The 24281-nt window shown below is 40.9% G+C and overlaps 1 protein-coding gene across 2 annotated transcripts in view; it reads left to right on the top strand.

The window, feature by feature from the left end:
* Window positions 1-24281, top strand: part of LOC126471068 (cyclic AMP-responsive element-binding protein 5) — a 145184-nt gene that overhangs the window by 114827 nt on the left and 6076 nt on the right. Inside the window, exons 10-11 of one of the 2 annotated variants that reach the window (XM_050099140.1) lie at window positions 9788-9978; window positions 10075-10154. In XM_050099140.1, the coding sequence (XP_049955097.1) occupies window positions 9788-9978; window positions 10075-10154 (271 nt within the window). The remainder of the gene's footprint in view (window positions 1-9787; window positions 9979-10074; window positions 10155-24281) is intronic. The other variant, XM_050099139.1, reaches the window with a different exon arrangement.

Genomic DNA, 24281 nt, shown 5'->3' on the forward strand with positions numbered 1-24281 from the left:
TTTATGACACTGAAGAGCCAAAGAAACTGGTACACCTGTCTAATATTATGTAGGGCCCCTGCAGGCAAGCACAAGTGCCGCAATACTATGTGGTATGGACTCGACTAATGTCTGAAGGAGTGCTGGAGGCAATTGACACCATGAATCCTGCAGGGATGTCCATAAACCTGTAAGAGTACGAGGGGGTGGAGATCTCTTCTGAACATCATGTTGCAAGGCATCTCAGATATGCTCAATAATTGGGGAGTTTGGTGGCCAGTGGAAGTGTTTAAAATCAGAAAAGTGTGTTCTTGAAGCCACTGTATTGCAATTCTGGACAAATGGGGTGTCGTTTCGTCCTGCTGGAATTGGCCAAGTCCGCCTAATGCACAATGGTCATTAATGGATGCAGGTGATCACACAGGTTGCTTACAGATATGTCACCTGTCAGAGTAATATCTAGATGTATCAAGGGTCCACTACCACTCCAACTGCATACGGCCCACACCAGCTTGAACAGTCCCCTGCTGACACGCAGGGTCCGTGGCTTCATGAGGTTGTCTCCATAACCGTACATGTCCATCTGCAATTTGAAACAAGACTTGTCTGACCAGGCAACATGTTTCCAGTCATCAACAGTCCAATGTCAGTGTTTATGGGTGAAGGCGAGGTGTAAAGCTTTGTGTCATGCAGTCATCAAGGGTACACCAGTGGACCGTTAGCTCCGAAAGTCCGTATCAATGATGTTTCATTGAATGGTTCACATGCTGACACTTGTTGATGGTTCAGCATTGAAACCTGCAGCAATTTCTGGAAAGGTTGCACTTCTGTCATGTTGAACAATTCTTTTCAGTCGTTGTTGGTCCCATTCTTGCAGGATCTTTTTCGACTGCAGCGACGTTGGAGATTAGATGTTTTACCGTATTCCTGATATTCAAGGTACACTCATGAAATGGTCATTCACGAAAATCCCAACTTCATCACTATCTTGGAGATGCTGTGACCCATCGCTCATGCACCGAATATAACACCACATTCAAACTCACTTAAATCTTGATAGCCTGGCATTGTAGCAGCAGTAACCGATCTAACAACTGCGCCATACACTAGTTGTCTTATATAGGCATTGTCAACTGCATCACCGTATTCTGCCTGTTTATATATCTCTGTATTTTAAGACTCATGCCTATACCTGTTTCTTTGACACTTCAGTGTATTTGGTCTTGTTACATTACGAGTATGTAAGCAAGTTATTCATACATCTAGGGCTGGTATTGAAGGCAGGTGAATTGACATGTGTGTGCCTGAGGACTAGCTGTGCTGCCCCAGGGCTGAGGGCACGCTGTGTCTTGTTTTCTTGCCAGTCAATTGCGGAGAGGAGTAGCTTCACCAGGAATGGGAAAATTCCGAAGCTGGAAATCTTGGTGGCTGTAGTTCGCATGGGCTTTTTGCTGGAGACAATGCTCCAAGAAATGATGGAGTGTCAGACAAGCCAAAAGATGGCTTCTTACCTCTCTTCGAGATTCGATAATAACTCACAGTCAAATATTAATGCAAATCTAAATACATCTGTGGTCTCAGAAAAATGAGGTGCAACCAATGACACAACAATATTTTCAATGTCTTTAAACCTATAAAAGTTAATATTTCATATTTTATGTCTTTTTTCATTATGCAAATGTTTGTCAGAACTTTGTAAACTCCACAATCACACAGAAAATGAATACAGCATAAATACCTCTTATTTTGTCATACTTGTGTATATATGTAATGAACAGTTTTGCCAGTAACTTTATTCAAATGTTGATTGTGAGTGCTACTAAAAACTGTGCTGATTTAAAAGTTGAAAAGAGATCCAAAACCGCTCCTGTCAAGAGAGCATAAATAATTGTTTAAACAAAATTTAATGGCAATTTGTTCCCATTTAACGTGAGAGCACTTCTTTATTTGTAATAAGCTTTGTAATTAATTTGTAATAAGCTTTGTAATTAAAACATAAGCTTTGTAATAAGCTTTACTTGTAATAAGCTATTGTGAATGATATGAGTGTGACTGAATATTTATAACATTTCTTTATTTAAATACTGTTGTAATATATTAGTTTAGTCCAGGAAGTGGTCAAGTTGAATTAAATAGTGTCTGTAGAGCTAAAGAACAATGTATTTTTGAGGGGGATGGCCTTCAGCCAATGAAAAAGCAAAATACTAATGGAACACTAAGGGAGTCAAGTGGAGAGTAGGACTTTTCAAGTGAAGAGTTCAAGGGAGCAATTCGGGCACTTTGTGTCGATTGCTGGAAGAAGGCAGACCTGCCTATAGTAACATGCGTGATTCAGTTGTATGCGTGATAGATTCATGGTGGTGAATGGCCGTTGCAATACTCTAACTTTTGAAGGGAATCTAACTCACAAGAGATCGGAAATGTGACTGGAATATAAGAGTAAGATTTTTTTTTAAGCAGAATTTGAAGGTAAGGTAAACACTTATGTAGATAAAGATAGAAAATCATCTATAAACCATCGCCAAGCTGCCTAAAAAACCTAGAAAACTGCAGGCATGCCGTGCAAGAGATATCACCATCAACAGAGCCACTCTTTGAAAAGCGTTATACTATTCAAAGTAATCTGTAACCTGACTGAGAATTCTGTAATTTTCGTTTCTTTTACTGCATTTACTCAATTACAACATTAGGTTTTTTACCTAAATTCATCATTCAAAAAATACTTGGTCATCTTACAATCACAGATTAAACCACTACTGCAGAGGTCACCATTTTCATGTTGTATAATTGATCACATAAAGATAGGAAAGTAGTACTTTTTGTCTATTTAGCACAACAACCTGTACTAAAATTGGCGCATTTTGGAGAAATCTTTAATTTGGCATATCAATGAAACTGCGTACTTTTGTAATACACAAGTATAAATAGAAAAGCCTTCAAGTATTACACATGTTAGTTTTGTAAGCAATGAAATCAAGATGGTGGTGGCCTCATTTGCAGCTGTCAGCCAATCACAGACACAGCTGATACAATAGAACATTTCTGTAATTTTTCTCACTCATATTAAGGAACTCAGGATAGACATTGTATGAGTTAATATTCTTTGTATCATGTATGATAATTTGTAAATCATCATGTTGAACTCTGAACTGTTTTGAGCTGGTGAATATTTCGTGTATCGCAATTATGCAATGGACTTAGTTTTTGCATATCTTTGATAACAGTTTAGTTTGGGGATTTTGCCACCATTCTCGTAACACTCTCGACATAACCCTACTGCATTTGATAAGGGTAATTTCTGTCAGCATTTTAACTGAATATCGCAGGATCACTTCCCGTTTATTTGAGATATGTCCTTTCTTGCATAAACATTATTTAACACCATTCTCTGTCATCTGCATCAGTTACAGATCTTACAATAGAACCGTTGTTATTAACTTTTATTTTGTTTCTGTGTATTTTCTTTACTTGCAATACTAGCCAATGCATAGGCCATTTGACTGCAGGATCACAGCTACAGGTTATTATTTGCAACGAGTTAGCTGTGGGACACAAAAGCAGACGTGCACGGCTCAACCCTATGACTCCATCTAGCTATTCTTTTTAAACAAAGCCATGTGTGCCCAAGTACCTAAAATACAAGTAACCAGTGGTAAAGACGCAACTGGTTTGCTCATATGGGGTGCTGTTTGGAAGAGCAAATACAGTCAGCAGTAACCATTAAGTACCATTGCAGCCAACAGCATACAAGTAGTTCTGAAGTTATACTAGGTGTACTAAAGATTTATGTTGCACCCCAATCTCATCAGTTGGCATTAGGATGCTATCCAGACCTGATCTCTGCACAAGCTGTGCACTCAGTTTTACATAATTTTGAAATTCTGTGTGTTTAACAGTGTGTTTGTTATCTGTATTACAGTGTTTGTCAATAACACCATAATGGCATCCCACTAGTTATTTAAAATAGATTACCTTTCCATGTTTCTACCTATAGCTACATAGCTTCGAGACAACAAGTGAAATACTCTTCAGATCACCACCTCTTCATTCTAATAAGTAACTGCAAAGAAAATGAGGAATGACAATTTATTATAAGAAATTGAAGAAAACACTGAATTTCTGATGGTTAATAATTTGTTTCTCTTCTTAATTTTGTCAAAGTCAGTGACACTATTAGCCAGAGCACACAGTAGGGATCACTGATGTCTAAAGATGATGGGTGGGTTCAGCTCTCAAAGCTAGCAAACCACTCAGTGAGTTCAGTCTGTAGTGTGATATGTAAGCTGTTAACACACCAGCAGGCCATCTCTGGTAGACCCTGGGGTGGACCAAGCCTACGTACGTTATGCGAGCCAGCCCATTGGAGGCAAGCTAGCACAGGCTGTCAGTGTGCAGTGCACATCTCTGCTGACAGGAGCTTTTGAACATGTACAAAGAAGAGCACCACAAATGGTGACAAATTTGTTTGAGCCACGAGAGAGTGTCATGGAAAAACCTGAACTGCTGGTTGCTTGAAGATAAATGCCAACTGTTCCATGAAAACCTACTTACAAAGTTTCAAGAACCAGTATTAAGTGAGGAATCTAGGAATATTGTACAATCCTCACCTATCACTTCCATAGAGACTATGGAGGCAAGAAAACTACAGGGCACACAGAGGCATTTAAGGACATGTCTCTTTCGTTCGCCCAGTGATGCAGTGTGTGTAATTTGTGTAAAAATTCATGGAGACGTATTTATTTGGTGCCAAAAATTGATGATTGCTTCCTATTGCCACTACGTTTTAAAAGTCCTGTGAAGTGACACTCATCAAATATGACCTTTGCACCGTAACAGTCTGTTTTGTGTAGTCTTATGATAACAGACTTTCAGACAAGTGACAGAAGAGTAGTAATGGTTAATGAATTCAAGTTGTTTAACTCATATGTTGTAACTGATTATGATAAATTTACTGTAAATGGGAACATAATTCTTTTTAAAATTTCACATTCCTTTTTTTAAATGTAGAAAATTTCTCCTTAATCTGTTCTAGTTAACGAAATTAACAGTTCCCAGAGTTAACATGGGGAAAAATAGACGAAAGAAATGTTGTGACAGAACTGAATGCGAAGGTTATTTTTGGCAGCAAATTTATGTTTCAGCTGTATTGAAAATCTGGCAATATTGCATGTCTTTGATCTCATTGTAGTGACAATCCTTTGTTGTAGTAGTAGTAGTAATAGTAGTAGTAGTAGTTAATAAATAATGTAATGCTACACTGTTTACACATATCTCACTACCAGTCACTGCACACACTATACACAAGTTGTTTCATAACACTTCACTCACTGTGCGCGCACGCACGCGCACGCACGCACACACACACACACACACACACACACACACACACACACACACACACACACACACACACACACACTATATCTCTCTCTCTCTCTCTCTCTCTCTCTCTCTCTCTCTCTGTGGTGATCTCTGGGCCATTTTCTGTACTGCAACTTCCCATTTGCTATCCTGAAAAAATGAGTCACCATTCCTGTATAATGAGTGAGATGTTGAGCTCAGAAAGACGAAGAGGTGTTGGTATTGGGCTATGCATAGCTTGGAGGTAAGTTTTTCTAGAAAAGGAAAAAAGAAGGGAAAAAAACATAGTGTGTAGGTGTTTGTATAACATTTATTTTACCAAACCCCTCCTCTGTTTTATCTAAGTAATCCCTGAATGTATAAAATGTATTGCATAACAGGTACTTTTTAGCTGCCTTTTTAAATAAGTGTATTTTTGCAATTTCTTTAATCTCTTTTGGTAATTTATTGTACTAAGTTGAGCCTAGCTCTTGTTTCATGGTCATGGACAGAGCTGTTTTTGCAGTAATTACCAATGTTATTTTTGATGTGTACAACTGAATGGTAAATGTATTCACATGGAGCAGTTAAACTCCCCAGTGTTTTGAACAGATCTTTACAATGAGCTCGACTTCTATTTTTGGTTATTATTGTTATGGATCTTTTCTGGAGTTTGAAAATTTTGTTCACATTTTGTGCATTTGTTCCCCAAAAAAGAATGTCATAGCTAAGAACTGAGTGTACTTATGAACAGTATGTAACTAAAAGACACTGCATGTTACACACTGATGATAGGATTCTAAGGGCATAACATGCAGATGACATTCTGTTTGCAAGAACCTTTGTGTGTTCACACCACTTCAGCTGACAATCAGTATTCATTCCTAGAAATTTTACATTTGTTATGCAGTCTATAGAGGTCCCATCTACATTTAATTTAACATTGCCGTTTTCCCTCTCCAAACTGAAATTCATGGCATTAGTTTTCTTTACGTTCAATGTCACTTTATTGCTTATTGACCTATCGTAAACTTCCTTGAGAGTTTAATTTGCTTTGTCTGCAATGAGTTCTCTTGTTTTCTCAGTGACTATAATACAGAGTGTCTCAAAAAGAATGACCTGATTTTAAATAGAATTATTTATTAGCAAGAAGGGCTTAACACCAACAAATTGCACACTAAATTACTCAGAGAAGACAGAAGTATATAAAAATCCATCATAAATGTTCAAAATATCTTCCATTGGCTGCACAGACGACATCTAGCTGATAACCAAATTCATCCCAAACTGAGCGTAAGGTACATTCTGTCACTGATGCTACAGCAGCTAATATTCTGGTTTTTAGTTCATCAATGTCACGAGGTAATGGAGGAACGTAAACACATTGTTTAACATATCCCCGTGGGAAGAATTCAAATGGTGTTAAGTCAGGAGGCCAAGAGTGTAAAGCCTGGTCTCGCGGTCCTGTATGCCCTATCCAACGTTGAGGCACGTTGACATTGAGGAAACTGCGCACATTGTTGTGCCAGTGCGGTAGTGCTCCATCTTGCTGATAGATGAAATTGTCAGAGTCAAGTTGTGGGAATAACAAGTTCCATAGCATTGCAAGATATGATTGTCCTGTTATGGTTTCTTCCTCAAAAAAGTAGGGTCCATAAACCTTGCTTTGTGAAACAGCACAAAACATTCACTTTTGGTGAATCACGTTCGAGTTCAATTGTTTCATGAACCTTACCACTAATATGGAAAGTTGCCTCATCGCTGAATATCAACAGTGACATAAAAGTGTCATCTTCCATGTCCTCTAGAATAGCACTGCTAAAGTCCACTCACTTCACTTTGTCAGTATCTCGAAGAGCTTGTACCAGTTGTAATCGGTATGGTTTGAGGGCTAAGCGACACTGTAACACACGCCACACTGTCATGCACGGTAACGCAAGTTCTTGGCTAGCATGACACGTAGACTAACGGGGGCTCTGCTCAAATGCTCATCGGATTTGTTCCACTGTTTGTTCAGGAACGCTTGGTTGGCCAGGACTTTTGCCTTTACAGAGGCACCCTGTTTCTTCAGGATCTTTATACCACCGTCAAATGTTCTTTGGTGATGGTGGTTTAGCACGAGTATGAAACACCCACTGAACGGTGATCACTGATTGAGTATGACTAAATTCAATAACACAATATGCCTTCTGTTGTGCGGATGCCATATTGCGCGAGACTGGCTGCACACTCCAGATCAGCGCTCGTAGTGACAAGTAGCGGATTTTTTCTGAAACTCTAGACCATGCTGATTACATCTAGCCTTGTTTCAGTTAGCTAGTGACATTTGTCTCAATATTATTAAAAGTTAAAATTGGGTCATTCTTTTTGGGACACCCTGTGTTGCTGTCATCGGCGAAGAGAATTTTTTAACTTTGAGTAACACTACTGATAAAGTCATTTATGTATATCAGGAATAGTATTGGTTCTGATATGATACCTTGTGGAACCCATCTATTAATGTATTTTGGTTCTGATAAGTGTTTTACTAAATTTTTATCTATTTGAAGTATGTGTTATCTGGCTACCCCTCTTATTCCTAATGCTTCTAATCTATTTAATAGAATCTTGTAGTTGACTGTATCAAAGGCCTTAGAAAGAACCAAAAATATGCCTGTGACTCACCCATCTTCTATCTTTGTCAAGAGCATCAGGTACAACTTTTGTGAATTCTACTATGGCTGTCTCCATATTTTTGCCACTTTGGAAACCAAACTGTGATTCACTTGAAAGATTGTATTTATTCAGGTAATTCATTAATCTACCTTTCATAATTGCTTCTATTATTTTTGAGAACCGTAAAAATGTAAATGTTGTGTGACTAGGGTGTTCCCGTCAGGTAGACCATTCGCTGGGTCCAGGTCTTTAGATTTGACGTCACTTCAGCGACTTGCGCAGTAACAGCAGGGAAATGGGCCGGTAATTTTCTATGTCTTCTGAATTTCCTTTCTTAAGCAAAGGTACAACTCTTGCCTGTTTTAACTGCCCTAGAAATGTCACTGATGTGAAGGATTCATTTATTATCTTTGTTAAAGGGCCTTGTATAATCTCCATGCATTGTTTCAGTACACACATTGGTACTTCATCTGAGCCTACTGGCTTTTTTATTTTTTGAACAGTTTTATTGACTTCATTCTCTGTGGTTGGAAGTAACATCATTGTATTTAGTGCAACATTATTTACAGCTGTTATATTTGTTTTGGGAAATGTTTCCTGTAACTTCCCTTCAATACTTGAAAAATGCTTGTTTACATAGTTTGCTAAGTGTTGTGGATCATTTATTGCCTTATTCCCCTCCCTTATCAGTATGTTATTCTGCATTTGTTTGCCTCTCCCCGTTTCCTTTTTTATAACATCTCAGACTGCTTTGATTTTATTCTCTGCATTATATATTATTTTGTCATTAAATGACTTTTTTGCAGCAATCAGCACCTTGCTGTAGATTTTTTTGTATCTATGATAGAAATTTAAGAATTCTGGATCATTGCGACTCTTTTTCATGGAAATGAGGTATTTGAGTGTTTGGGAGGACTTCTTAATACCTGCTGTTATCCATCTGTTTTTGTGAGATGTTGATACAGACATGCATACTTTTGGAAATGCCTTTTCAACGTTAAGTTTAAATAACATGGAGAATTTTGTACATTAATGCATGACAATTAGATTTTGAGTGCTACAATGGATTTAACATGGGTACATTGGGAGAGTTCTGTTCATTTCTATTACGTTTGCTAATTCCTCTGCTGGGAAGATTACTGTTATTTGCCAGGGATGCTAAGTGTATTAGAGATGAAAATCCCCTTGAAGGATGCTTTAATAGCCTCTTACACACACTATTTTCAAATACTTGTTAGAATACTGACTGTATGGTTTTGCAGTGTAATTCCCTGCAGTTTTCTATCAAATCTGGCATTTCAAGCATCAGCATTTAGCCAGACAACACTATTTTAATGTCCAAAAGATGTCTGCTATTATTTTCCACACACTTGATACCATATGAAACTTGGGTTTGTTCACAATTTTGTACATTTCTGTTTGACACAATACATTTTTGACCAAATTTTTGTGATATACACAAAGTTCATCAGCTGTGCGCACAGCTTTCTCCGTAACACAAAAACTCATTTGGCTGAATTCTGTATCAGCAACTTTTTCACCTTCATGTCATTTATTTGAGGATGTAGAAGAGTAACATGCCAGCTGTAGTGAACTCTATTTATTTATTTAGTTGAAAAACTGTCGGACGGATGACACATATCTTTGCTTAAACTTGTATAACAATTCACCATTGAACAATGATATGAATTGTTGTTTCCTTGCCTTCATTTCAGACATGTAAGATTTGCTCTAAACTTCATGTAAATTACATTTAATTTAATAATTTTGCTGATTAGGGAAGTAGCAATAACAATAAAAACATTTGTTTCAGGGCAGCTGCTATGCGTTGTAGAGAAAAAAGAAAATCATGGATAAAAGACCTGGAGAAAAGGGCAGATATTTTGCAAACTTCTAATGACCAACTACAAGCAGAGGTCAAAAGTCTTAGAGCAGAATTGGCTACCCTCAAGGCATTGCTTTTGCAACATAAGAACTGTTCTGTTTCAGTTGCCATGATGCAGAGTAAGTGCTTTGTAAATATTGTGAATAAATGTTGACCATTTAAAATCATATTTGTTTGTTAAAAATTACTATTTTTAAATTGCTGGAAAATTTCAGAAATCATAGGTCCATTGAAACCACCTCAAACATTTGTAAAAGAAGCTCAAGATGTGTGTATGAAAATAGTATCAATACAGGTGAATCATTAGTTAATTGCTTTTGATTAGAACTATTGACAATAAAATGACATGTGTTGTGTTCAAGAAAATATGTTTTCTTAGCAGAATGCTGTTAAATTGTACTTCTAAAATTACACTATTTATAATACAAATTTAAAAATAACTGTGCAGAAGTTAAAATATTGTTTGTTGAAAAGTAAATATTAAATCGTTTCTTAGATATGACATTCCCTTTGTAAAAATAGTGGACAATCTATAAAAAATTACTGAGTGTAAGATGATCATGTATATAAGATGATGCGCCCCCCCCCCCTTTTTTTAAAAAAAAAGAGGCTCCTTGGAAACATTTTATTTTTGAGTTATTCTGACCAATCAAAATTACAATCTATGTTATTGATATAAAGTATCTTCCTAAAAAGTTAACATTATACCTGTTCTAAATTATGCCATTTATTGATTGTCTACATTCTGATAGGAAATGGAGAAATAAAATAAAGAAAAAGAAATGATTTCCCTCAATTTTTTTCACTTCTATAGTATCAATATTTTATTTTCAATCATCATCTTCCTCACTGGTATCACTACCTACAATTTTAAGCCTACTGGCATTTTCTCCTGCTAGGCATTCCACGGGGCACAGAGGTAGTCTACATATAGGTTAAGAAAAATACCCATTTTTATTAAAATACATTGACCCATTTTGAAAATTGGCAATGTGAAATTGTCAAAAATCATTATAGCAACTCTCCTAATTAAGCTAAAATAATGGGAGGGTTGTCATTTGACAACATTTTCCATGAGCTTTCATATGATGTACCTATGCCCTAGACAAGTATGATCCGAGTAATGTCTTAAGGGATGGGAAAGACTCGCCATTGTTTAATAGCCATGTTAGAAAACTGCTATATAAACAAAGAGAACTCTATCTCAGATTCAAGAGAAGTAAAAATGTAGTCGACAAACAGAAGCTGAACAAAGCAAAAATGAGTGTAAGGAGGGCAATTAGAGAATCATTCAATGACTTTGAAAGTTAAACTCTGTCAACCGATCTGTGTAAAAACCCTGAGGTTTTGGTCATATGTGAAATTGGTAAGTGGGTCAAAATCATGTATTCATTCACTCAGTGACCATACTTTCACAAAAACGGAAGATAAGTGAGAGAGGGCCAAAATACTGAATTTGGTCTTCAAAAATTGTTTCACTGTGGAAGGTCGTAACGCAGTCCCTCATTTCAGTCTTCATACGAATGTCGAAATGGCTGATATTTAGATAACTGATTGCAGAATAGAGAAATAGCTGCAGTCGCTTAGTTGTGGAAAGGCGTGAGATTCCACAATGATTATGTGAAAGAACTTGCTCCCCTTCTAGCAGTAATTTATCGTAGATCGCTTTAGCAACGAAGGGTACCTAGCAACTGGAAGAAAGCACAGGTCATTCCCATTTTTATGAAAGGCTGTAGGACAGATGCACACAATTATAGACCTATATCATTGACATCACTGTGTTGTAGAATTGTGGAATATGTTTTATGCTCAAGGATTGTGACATTCTTGGAGAAGGAAAATCTCTATAAAAATCAACATAGAGTCTGCAAACAAAGATCCTGCGCAACTCCGCTCGCTCTGTTCCTCTATGAGATCCACATCCCCATAGACTATGGCATGTTCCTTGACTTCAGGTAGGCATTTGACACTGTCCTGCACTGCCGTTTAGTGAAAAAAAATTGAGCTTATTGGGTATCAGAGCAGATTTGTGACTAGATTCTGGACTACCTTGCAGACAGAACTCAACACATTGCTCTTAACGGAACAAAATCGACAGATGTAAAGGTAATTTCTGGAGTACCCCAAGGAAGTGTGATAGGACCAGTACTGTTTACAATGTATGTAAATGATCTAGTAGAAGGAGTGGGATGCCCTCTAAGGCTATTCACAGATAATGCGGTTGTCTATGACAAAGCAGCAACGCCAGAAGATAGTAACGATTAGCAGAATGACCACCAGAGAATTGATTATTGGTGCAGTCTCTAGCAGTTGACCTTGAACGTAAATAAAAGTAACATGTTGTGCGTACATAGTAAAAGAAATAGCTATACTATTGATGACAAACTGCTGGATACAGTATCTACTGTAAAATATCTAGGAGTAACTATCTGAAGTGGAATGGCCATATAAAACAAATAGTGGGAAAAGCAGATGCCAGACTCAGATTGATAGGAAGAAGCTTAAGGAAATGTAACTCATCCACAAAGAAAGTGGCTTATAAGGCGCTTGTTCGACTGATTCTTGTGTGTTGGTCATCCATCTGAGATCCCTACCAGATAGGACTGATTTTTTTGGGGGAGGAGGGGGGGGGGCAGATATCCAAGGAGGAGCCACATTCGTTTGTCACAGGATCATGTAGTTGGCATGAGAGTGCTATGAAGTTGCTCAACAAACTCCACTGGCAGATGTTACAAGTGAGACAGTGTGCATCATGGAGAGATTTACTATTGAAATTGGACGACTTATTACTTCCCCCCACATTCGTCTTGCATAATAACTGTGAGGAAAAATTTGAGAAATTACAGCCAATACAGAGGCTTATCAACAATCATTCTTCCCACGCACTGTTTGCGAGTGGAACAGGGTTGAAGGCTCAGTTAGTGATACAAAAAGTACCCTCTGCCACACACCATTAAGTGGCTTGTGGAGTATGACATAGATACAATACAATCTGGGTGTGAGATGAAAATTCATTTTCAAATTTAAATGAAAATATAAATTTTTAATTTATCAAAAGTGCATCTTCAAAAGTTTTCAAAAAATAACTTAAGATACTTTACATTATTGTTAACTACTTCCCTAAATATGAAAGTGGGACTGTCATGGGTTCACACTTTACATAAAAGTTTCAAAAATACATGTCACTAAAAAAAATGACATTTTTGTAAAATTTATAGATTTAAGCAAAACTGTACATCACTTTATTCTTAATATATCCATGTGCATATTCAAATTTACTGTTAACACGGATATTTGAAGTGACACTTCCAAAACCTCTTACAAACAGTATGTGTTCTAAGAATTTACTTCTTTTTAAACACTTCATTTGTTTTTACAGTATCATACCCAGAATCTTGTATATTCTTCCTCCTGGTGTTACTGGGTTTATTCTGCGAAGAACATCATTTACAGATACCCACAGGATATCAGATATTGTAGGATACACATAAGACAGTGATGGGCCACTTGCTTGAAGGAAAGTAGCTTTAACTTCATCAAGACTTTTGTGTTTTGTTAAAACATAAGCTAGCCATCATTTCTTGTCATAAGTGGCAGTATTATTTCCATGAATATCTCTGTCAGTTTATCCAGAGATTTTTTGACTGTTTCAGCAGTAAATTCTGTTGTATCTGAAGAAGTATTTTGCAGTATTTTCGATGTTCTTGATGCTATCAGTATAGAAGCATTTAACCTCTGCGTCCCTTTGATGGTAACAGATTGACTAAAGCACTCTTCTAGATGTCTTTCAGTTTCAATGTATTCTTCTTGTGTTGAAAATTCAAGATGTACAGACGGAATGTTTTTAACTGCCCAATCAGAAAGTAGTGGAGTAAGAATTTGGTATCATACAACGCCTGCAGACTTGCTTTTGCTGCTATCTCTTAATAATGCCACCGACATGGTTGCAAGGTCCTTTCCCATGAGCAGAGGCAAGAAAAGTAAATGCTTTTCTGTTTCCATGCTAAAATCATCTTTCTGGAAATATACACTAATTAGCCAGAACATTAGGACCACCTTCCTAATAGTTGGTATGTCAGCGTTTGGCTTGGACAACAGCAGCAACATGCTGTGGCATGGAAGCAATAAGGTCTCGGTATTTCACTGGAGGGGTTGGCACCACATCTGCACACACAAGTCATCCAGTTCCTGTAAATTCTGGGGAGGGGGCAATGAGCTCTGATGCCACGTTCAATCACATCCCAGATGTGTCGATTGGGTTCAGATCTGGCAAGTTGGGGGGGGGGGGGGGGGGGGCTGTAAATCAACTGGAACTGAACACTGTGTTCCTTGAATCACTCCACCATACTTCCGGCCTTGTCACTTGGCACATTATCTTATTGAAAAATGTCACTACTGTTAGGAAACGTGATTGTCATTAAGGGGGGTACGTGGTCTGTGACCAGCATACGATACTCCTTGGCCGTCATGGCGCCTTGTACAGGCTCCACTGGACCCACAGATGCTCTTGTGAATGTTCCCCAGAGCATAATGAAGCCATCGCCAGCTTGCCCCGTCCCACAGCACAGGTGTCAAGTAGTTGTTCCCCTGAATGATGATGGATTCGCGCTCTCCCATTAGCATGATGAAGAAGGTACTTGGATCTGTCAGACCATGCAATGCCCCCCCCACCCCCCTGCGGGTCCGGGGGTTAGCATAGGCCCGAGGTCTTCCTGCCTGTCGTAAGAGGCGACTAAAAGGAGTCCATCCCCCTCAAGGGGGTAGTTAGCGCCTGCGTCCGGAGACGGACGGTCCCACGACCTATATTTGTGGTCTTTTTGGTTTTTCACTTCTCGTTTCTTCCTTCTTTGGTTGGTTCCTTTCTTTGTTCTTCTCCATCTCACTGTCTTCCTTACTCTTTCCCTTGCCTTCTTCTCCTTGCCTTCTTCTCCTTGCCTTCTTCTCCTTGCCTTCTCTGGTCTCCGCTTCGGCGTTTCAGTCAGTCTGTCCTCTCTCTCTTCCTTTCCTCTTCTTCCTTCCTCCCTGTGCGCGCCTGAAGGCCGACCCACGCGTTCGCACGCATAGCCGGTGACGGGGTAACGCGTAATTCCCCGCCCTGGGTAGACAAGTAAGGCACGCACGTACCCCCTGGTAAAGGCCAGGCCCAGGGAGGGGTGATTGCCTGAGCTGATACCTTCTGACCATGCCGATTGGTCCCTCCGTCTGTTTCTCGGGAGGTGTGACTTGAGGTGTAAACATTCACCTAAGGCGGGAGTGCCCTCTGAGAGGGTCCCCATAAGGAAGGAGCACGCCATCGGAGACGCTGGCAATCATGGGGGAGTCCTCCGCAATGGATTTCTCTTCTTCTCTCTCGACTTCTGCCCACAAACGGAAACATGACCAGCCCCCAGTGACAAAAGTACTACCGCCTACCCGACAGTTCCTAGTCATTTCTCGATCTGAGGACGGAAAGGATTTTTCCTCTGTCGACCCTTTCGTTATCCAGAAGGGCGTAGATGCCATAACCGGTACTGTTAAGTCTTGTACGAGGTTGCGTAATGGTATCTTGTTACTAGAAACTGAGAGTGCCTTTCAGGCACAGAAACTGCTTCGAGCCACACTCCTGTACACGTTCCCTGTCCGGGTGGAGGCTCACCGAACTTTGAATTCGTCTCGTGGTGTGGTCTATACTAGATCCCTCGACGGATTGACTGACGAGGAGATTCAGTCTTTCCTCGCTGAGCAGGGCGTGACGGCTGTCCATAGGGTCATGAAAAAGGTCAACAATGACCTTGTACTGACCCGGACACTTTCCTTGACCTTTGATAGTGTTAAGCTGCCATCGCGCATCAAAGCGGGCTTCGAGGTTATTTCTGTTCGCCCCTATGTCCCAACACCTACGCGCTGCTACCAGTGTCAGCGTTTCAATCACACTCGACAGTCTTGTTCCAATGCGGCTAAATGTGTCACTTGTGGCAGGGATGCCCATGAGGATGACTGTCCACCTCCGTCTCCTCGTTGTGTGAACTGTCAGGATGACCATGCAGCATCCTCCTGCGACTGCCCCGTCTATAAGGAAGAACGCTGTATCCAAGAAATTCGGGTCAAAGAGAAAGTGTCCACCTCGGCTGCTCGCAAGCTATTGGCTAGTAGGAAGCCCACGCTGCTCCCAGCGGGGAAATACAGTACTGTCCTCGCCTCTCCTCGGACTACCAGGGAGGTGGCAACCCAGACATGCGATCTGACCTCCAGCACCACGGTCGTCCGTTCGGCCAGTGCTAAGATCACTTGATGGCTGAAGGTTTGTTGTACAAGACTGGTAAATCTCAAATGTCAGGCCCTCAGGGGCTCAGGATTTGTTTGCCGAGTACGAGCTTGCCGACCCCGGGGTTCCTAAGCTGGGAACTGGTAAGTGCCACCAATCCTCTGTCACCACAAGCTCTGGGCATGCTACAGCGACCACTGTGCGGTGCAGCGGTGGACCGGTGTGTGCCACAGGGAATGGGGATCTTGGCTTGACTGCCCATATCGCGAAGATGGAATAAAAACCTCAATCTCAAGGTGAGATGCGTGCTGATGAGATGCATGGCTGCTGAGCTGGAACAGTTGTTAGTGGGCAACCTCTGGGAAACATGCAGCGCCTCAGTGGTATAAGGCTTACTCAGGCACGCAGGGCTCTGTCTGAGTGGACCCTCATTTTCCTAGCTGTTAGTGGGACTGAGATGGAACACTTGAAATCTTCTTCTGCTTCTCCTCCCAGCAGGAAGGGTGTACTGCCTGGGAGGGCTCACAAGCATTCATCAAAAAAAATGAGGGAGGCTAGTTGTTCTGATAATCAACTTGTTAGTAACGGGGCTCAGAATGTCTTTGTAGTGATCAAGAGGAAGGAGGGGATGTTTGAAAAAGTGTCTCCCTTCTATATCCATGAAGGCTTAGAAGGGCTTGCTGGTACCCTGAAGTCTATTAAGCAGTTGCAAAATGGTTCCTTGCTGAAACTTCCTGGCAGATTAAAACTGTGTGCCCGACCGAGACTCGAACTCGGGACCTTTGCCTTTCGCGGGCAAGTGCTCTACCATCTGAGCTACCGAAGCACGACTCACACCCGGTACTCACAGCTTTACTTCTGCCAGTATCTTGTCTCCTACCTTCCAAACTTTACAGAAGCTCTCCTGCAAACCATGCAGAAACCTTGCTGTTTGAGACTAAACGGGCAAAGCCGGTGGAACTACTTAGAAAGTCACAAACATTGGGTGAGTATGACGACATTGTTGAGTTGCATAACTCCCTTAACTCCAGCAAAGGTGTGGTAAGCTGCCATGATACTATGGGCATAGACATTGCCAAACTCAAACACTAATGGGCACCACAGGGGATAATAGATGTGGAGCAAAGGGCAAATGAGAACAGTGGAGAAATCGAGAAGACTGCCACCTTCATTGTGACCTTCAATTCTCCGATGCTACCTGAACGCATCACAGCAGGCTTCCTCCAACTTAGGTTAGGCCCTATGTACCTAATCCTATGCGCTGCTTCAAATGCCAGCATTTTGGTCATACAGTGCTGAGTTGCAGAGGTGAAGCAACTTGTGGGAAGTGTGGAAAGGCAGCCCATGAAGCTGGGACTGACTGTCCATCTCCAGCAGTCTGCATTAACTGCTCTGGGAGCCACCCAGTATGGACTACCCTGTTTTTGCAGAGGAATGCAAAATTCAATAAATCAAAGTGATCAATCAGATCCCCTACGCAGAAGCCAAAAAGGACTATCAGGTGATGAAACCTCCTGTCTTTGCCACCTTTATGCTTCCTGGTGCGGAAACCTCTTCGTAAGGTCGACACTTTGTCGCAGACGACATTCAGTGTACCATTATCCACCACCAGGACCTGTACTTGCACCTGCATGTGCCAAGAAAAAGTTAGACATAGCGATCCAATGCCCACTTTCTTCAAAGAAAGGTGGCTCTCATTGCCCCCCTTTCCCCCTCATCCTTGCTGGGAAAGAGAGCAGGGAAGGGATCTCAGCATTTGGGTCGAAAGCTGACCAGGGAGTCATCAGGCGTCATTCTGGCACGTTTGACTGATGATGAAGGCAGCATGGATTTTGATACCTCATCACCAGACACAGTCAGTACCTCCACCCTGCCTCACTCTACAAGTGCCTCACCATCCCGGCGCAAAGACAGGAGTAAATCAAGACCATGCTGATGAAATGGCTTCCATAATCCAATGGAATATATATGGATACAGGACTCGTCTGGAGGAATTGAGATTCCATGTACAGGACACACCCTTTCGCCTCTGTCTTCAAGAGACTCATTTTAAAGAGACTGACTCACCTGTACTTGGAGGCTATCACCTTTACAGAAAAGATGACCTTACAGGTGACAGGGCAAAAGGTGGAGTTGCAGTAATTGTCAAGGGCACTTTTCACTCCTCACCTATTCCCTTAACAAAAACACTACAAGTGGTTGCTGTTCGGGTAGTGGCCCATGTTGACATTATGGTGTGCTCTGTGTACCTACCACCCCATGAACCTCTTCACAGTGGGGTCTCCACTCATCTACTTGATGAACTACCCCGTCTCTTTCTCCTTTTGGGGGACTTCAGTGCACACAGTGCACTGTGGGCTTCTGACACCACTTGCTCCAAGGGTCAGGTACTTGAGGATCTGCTACGCACAACAGATCTCATACTGCTGAACATGGGTCAAACTACACATCTTAGCATTGCTAAAGTCTACAGTCATAGACCTCTCCTTATGCTCGCCTGCCCTTGCAGACACTGCTCAGTGGGCAGTGGACAGTGACCTTCATGGTAGCGAACATTTCCTTATCTGGATCCGTCTGCCTGATGGTGCAGATCTCGAAAGGAAGCCACCAAGATGGTTGTTCAAAATGGCTAACTGGATGCTTTACAGGCAGTTAGCTGTTTTCGATCAATGTGTCAGTGTACAGGACTGAGTGAATCACATTACAGCTGTAATTCACCATGCCACTGATGCATCCATCCCAAAGTCAGCAGAAGTGCCTAGGAGGCGACCTATCCCTTCATGGAACCTACAGCATGTTGAAACATTTGGATCAATGATTGGCAACTTTCCGAACTGATGAAAAGTATCTATTTTAATCCTAATTTTAAAACCAGGGAAGGATTGGATGGATACTGGTAGTTGTCATAGTATTAGCCTGAAAAGCTGCGTAGGAAACACACTGGAGCATGTGGTCAATTAGCATCTAGTGTGGGTTCTTGAAACCAGGTCCCTACTCAGTTGTTCCAAGTGTGGATTCAGGAGGTACCGCTCCATGCTTGATAACCTGGCCGTGCTCGAAGCAGCAGTTCAACAAGCTTTCCTTCATAAGCAACACCTCATTGGTGTTTTCTTCAATTTGAAGAAGGCCTACAATATTACTTGTGGGTGTAATATGTTGTCACAGCTCCATCAATCGGAATTCTGCAAACAGTCCTTTCTCTCGGACAGATATTTTAGATACAAAGTTGGGAATGTCTTGCCTGACCATTGTAAGCAGGAGAATGGTGTTACTCAAGGGAGTGTTTTAAGTATCACGGTTTTTGCAATCACACTCAACTGTACTACATCCACAGTGCGACGTCTGTACTATGTTCCTTGTTTGTGGACGACTATTCCATCTTCTGTGCATCCTCCAGCCTCATAATGACTACTTGCAATTGCAACTGATGATCAGATGGTTGGACGAATGGCCTTGAACCACAAGTTTTAAATTCTCTTTGCAGAAAACAGTTTGTGTTGATTTTAATCTTTCCTGCTGTCTGTTTAATTTACTCATTTTAAAACTGGGGGACACAGTTCTCACTTTTAAGGAAAAGGTGAAGTATCTGGATCTTACTTTTGATGAGAAGTTAACATGGTTGTCACACCTTAAGGAACTGAAACTGTGATGTTTTGAGGCCTTAAACATCCTTAAATGTGTCAGTCATAGGTCTTGGGGAGATGGCAGGGCATGTGTGCTCCAACTTTATAAGGCCTTTGTGGGACCTGGCTTGAGTACGGATGACAGATTTATGGATCAGCAAGGCTTTCATACCTTAAAATGCAGGATGCATTTCACCACGAGGTTATTAGGCTGTCAACAGGGGCCTATTACACGAGCCCTGTTGTTAGCTTTTGTACGGAGGCTGGTGAGCCTATGCTGTCTATTCGACATTGTCTTCTCATAATACACCAAGCACATAGGGCATTGTCCATTCCTACATCACCATCTTTCAGGTACGTTGTTCAGTTGCCATTGGAACAGCTGTTCGATCATCGGCCACAAGCAACATGGCCATTTGGGATCCGTGCAAGGGAGAGCCTTGAGTTATTACAGGTGGGGGGCATTAAGGTCCAAAGCCATGGGTGAGTAGGGCATCCCCCTGGCTACTACCAAAGCCCAGATTGCTTTTAGAACTGACTGCTTACAGGAAGCATTGTACCCCAGACTATGTTTTTAAAATTAAATTTAATGAGATTTTACATAGCTACCCAGGTTTTATTACTGTCTACACAGATGGTTCTAAGCAGGGAGATTTTTTCAGTTGTTCTGTTGTGTTCCTTGACATTATCCTCAGGATAGGACTCCCAGAGCTGTTTTCAGTTTATTATGCTGAACTGTTTGCTATCCTGAGGGCAGTGGAGTAGATGAGACAGTGTTGTGACAATGTGTGAATATTGTCTACAAAATATGTTATGAATAGAGTTTGTAGTAAAGAAGTAATAAATTAAAAGGTCATACCTGATGCGTTAGTTTTACTGCATGAACAGAAAAAATGTAGTTAGCAATAAATTGTTTCCTCCCATGTGGGGAGTGTCAGTGAGAGAGAGTCTTATAAAGATTTTTATACCTCCACTCGCACCCCACCCCGCCGCACCCCACCTTGTGTGTGACACAATATTGCCTTGGACAATCTTTACGATTATATAATTGTATTACGTATAGTTTAGGAGATATGACAGTATAAAAATTGAGCTGCGTGAATATGAAACTGCAGGGCAAAATTCCCTACAGGTGCAGGTGAAGTACGTTAAAAATATGTGGCATGTGTATAAAAGGGCAAAGCCATGGGTAAAAAGCTGCTTGTACACCCCAGGATTGATTTCTCCGTATGTTTGTTGAATGTTACAGATAACTATAAGGTAGAATTTAATCATCAACTGTATATCCTCTCCCTTTGTATAAAACAGTCTGACAATGCTCGGGTAGTTTTCCTATGTATTGCATGTAAAAATCTACTGGTTTGGAATAAAAGAAATCATTAAGCTAACTTTCAAGAACATTGTTTGCTGGAAAGGAATTTTCTTGATTATTATTCGGTAGAGAGTGAAAACATGAGGAACTGAGGATGTAAGATCAGATGGAATAGGTGGAGTAAGGGATGACCACCTGACTGAACTCCTGGAAATCAGCAAAGCCCAGGTGGCTATTGTTGCGCAGGTGCAGCACACAAGGGATCTCAGTACAGTGGAACTTTGATTTTACGTTCTCCGATTTTATGTTTTTCGCGATTTTACACCATAAATTCTTAGCCCCTGTGAAAAACCCGCATGATCAATGCTAAAAATTCCCCGATTTTCGATTTCTTCCAAGTAAGGTGTACCTCGATTCTATGTTCTTATGTAACATCTTGCTTGACTTTGTCCCATTTTCTTCCTATTAACATTTGATGTGACTGAACGAATTATAAGTGGCTCAAAAGACAGATGGTTTGCACAGTGAGTGGCAGTGGAATTAAGGGAATATTTTAGGCTGCTGTGGAGAGGGGAGATGTGTGAGAGGAAATGCTGACATAATGCATGATTGGTGTTGCCAACACAACTTGCAGCATTTAGCTTCACCGCACAATTGTGATACAACTACCGCTAGGTTGCAGCGGTAATAGAAAAACAAGACAGTCAATTCGAAATGTTCCGGGCTGATCCAATACGTGACAAAGGGGCCCAGCTACCACCTTTTCTTGTGGCCATTTATAACTCATTCGCACCTTTTTGCATGTATTTCTGATGTACTGTATTCAGCAACAATATCAGTCATCAACCTTTTAAGTTTGAACGCTGAGTCTTGAAGAATACACTCGAGCATAATCAAGGAAACATAGCCCATTTCTGGCTAATGAACTCTTATTGGCTGGTGACTTGTTAAGTCACCCAATAGCCAGCGCAGCCACGACACAGCACTAAAACACGTAAAATGAACTCACCTACTGGATGTGTGGAGAGGGGGGAGTGGCCCTTCAGTGACAGAGATGTCACATGGAAATAGAGCAAGGGTTTTCGATAGCACATTTTAAATTCTTTCATGTTCAGATCCTCCCCCCATGAACCTTGAAACTTGCCGTTGGTGGGGAGGCTTGCGTGCCTCAACGATACAGATAGCAACCACAACGGAGGGGTATCTGTTGAGAGGCCAGACAAACGTGTGGTTCCTGAAGAGGGCAGCAGCCTTTTCAGTAGTTGCAAGGACAACAGTCTGGATGATTGACTGATCTGGCCTCGTAACAATAACCAAAACGGCCTTGCTGTGCTGGTACTGCGAACGGCTGAAAGCAAGGGGAAACTACGGCCGTAATTTTTCCCGAGGGCATGCAGCTTTACTGTATGATTAAATGATGATGGCGTCCTCTTGGGTAAAATATTCCGGAGGTAAAATAGTCCCCCATTCGGATCTCCGGGCGGAGACTACTCAAGATGATGTCGTTATCAGGAGAAAGAAAACTGGCGTTCTACGGATCAGAGCGTGGAATGTCAGATCACTTAATCAGGCAGGTAGGTTAGAAAATTTAAAAAGGGAAATGGATAGGTTAAAGTTAGATATAGTGAGAATTAGTGAAGTTCGGTGGCAGGAGGAACAAGACTTCTGGTCAGGTGACTACAGGGTTATAAACACAAAATCAAATAGGGGTAATGCAGGGGTAGGTTTAATAATCAATAGGAAAATAGGAATGCGGGTAAGCTACTACAAACAGCATAGTGAACGCATTATTGTGGCCAAGATAGATACGAAGCCCACACCTACTACAGTAGTACAAGTTTATATGCCAACCAGCTCTGCAGATGACGAAGAAATTGAAGAAATGTATGATGAAATCAGAGAAATTATTCAGATAGTGAAGGGTGACGAAAATTTAGTAGTCATGGGTGACTGGAATTCGGTAGTAGGAAAAGGGAGAGAAGGAAACATAGTAGGTGAATATGGACTGGGGCTAAGAAATGAAAGAGGAAGCCGCCTGGTAGAATTTTGCACAGAGCACAACTTAATCATAGCTAACACTTGGTTTAAGAATCATGAAAGAAGGTTGTATACATGGAAGAACCCTGGAGATACTAAAAGGTATCAGATAGATTATATAATGGTAAGACAGAGATTTAGGAACCAGGTTTTAAATTGTAAGACATTTCCAGGGGCAGATGTGGACTCTGACCACCATCTATTGGTTATGAACTGTAGATTAAAACTGAAGAAACTGCGAAAAGGTGGGAATTTAAGGAGATGGGACCTGGATAAACTGAAAGAACCAGAAGTTGTAGAGAGTTTCAGGGAGAGCATAAGGGAACAATTGACAGGAATGGGGGAAAGAAATACAGTAGAAGAAGGAAGAATGGGTAGCTGTGAGGGATGAAGTAGTGAAGGCAGCAGAGGATCAAGTAGGTAAAAAGACAAGGGCTAGTAGAAATCCTTGGGTAACAGAAGAAATATTGAATTTAATTGATGAAAGGAGAAAATATAAAAATGCAGTAAATGAAGCAGGCAAAAAGGAATACAAACGTCTCAAAAATGAGATCGACAGGAAGTGCAAAATGGCTAAGCGGGGATGGCTAGAGGACAAATGTAAGGATGTAGAGGCTTATCTCACTAGGGGTAAGATAGATACTGCCTACAGGAAAATTAGAGAGACCTTTGGAGATAAGAGAAAAACTTGTATGAACATCAAGAGCTCTGATTGAAAGCCAGTTCTAAGCAAAGAAGGGAAAGCAGAAAGGTGGAAGGAGTATATAGAGAGTCTATACAAGGGCAGTGTACTTGAGGACAATATTATGGAAATGGAAGAGGATGTAGATGAAGACGAAGTGGGAGATATGATACTGCGTGAAGAGCACTGAAAGACCTGAGTCGAAACAAGGCCCCCGGAGTAGACAACATTCCATTAGAACTACTGATGGCTTTGGGAGAGCCAGTCCTGACAAAACTCTACCATCTGGTGAGCAAGATGTATAAAACAGGCGAAATACCCTCAGACTTCAAGAAGAATATAATAATTCCAATCCCAAAGAAAGCAGGTGTTGACAGATGTGAAAATTACCGAACAATCAGTTTAATAAGCCACAGCTGCAAAATACTGACACGAATTCTTTACATACAAATGGAAAAACTAGTAGAAGCTGACCCCGGGGAAGATCAGTTTGGATTCCGTAGAAATACTGAAACACGTGAGGC

Source organism: Schistocerca serialis, chromosome 3 (assembly GCF_023864345.2).
Source record: "Schistocerca serialis cubense isolate TAMUIC-IGC-003099 chromosome 3, iqSchSeri2.2, whole genome shotgun sequence".
Taxonomy (NCBI): Eukaryota; Metazoa; Arthropoda; class Insecta; order Orthoptera; family Acrididae; genus Schistocerca; species Schistocerca serialis.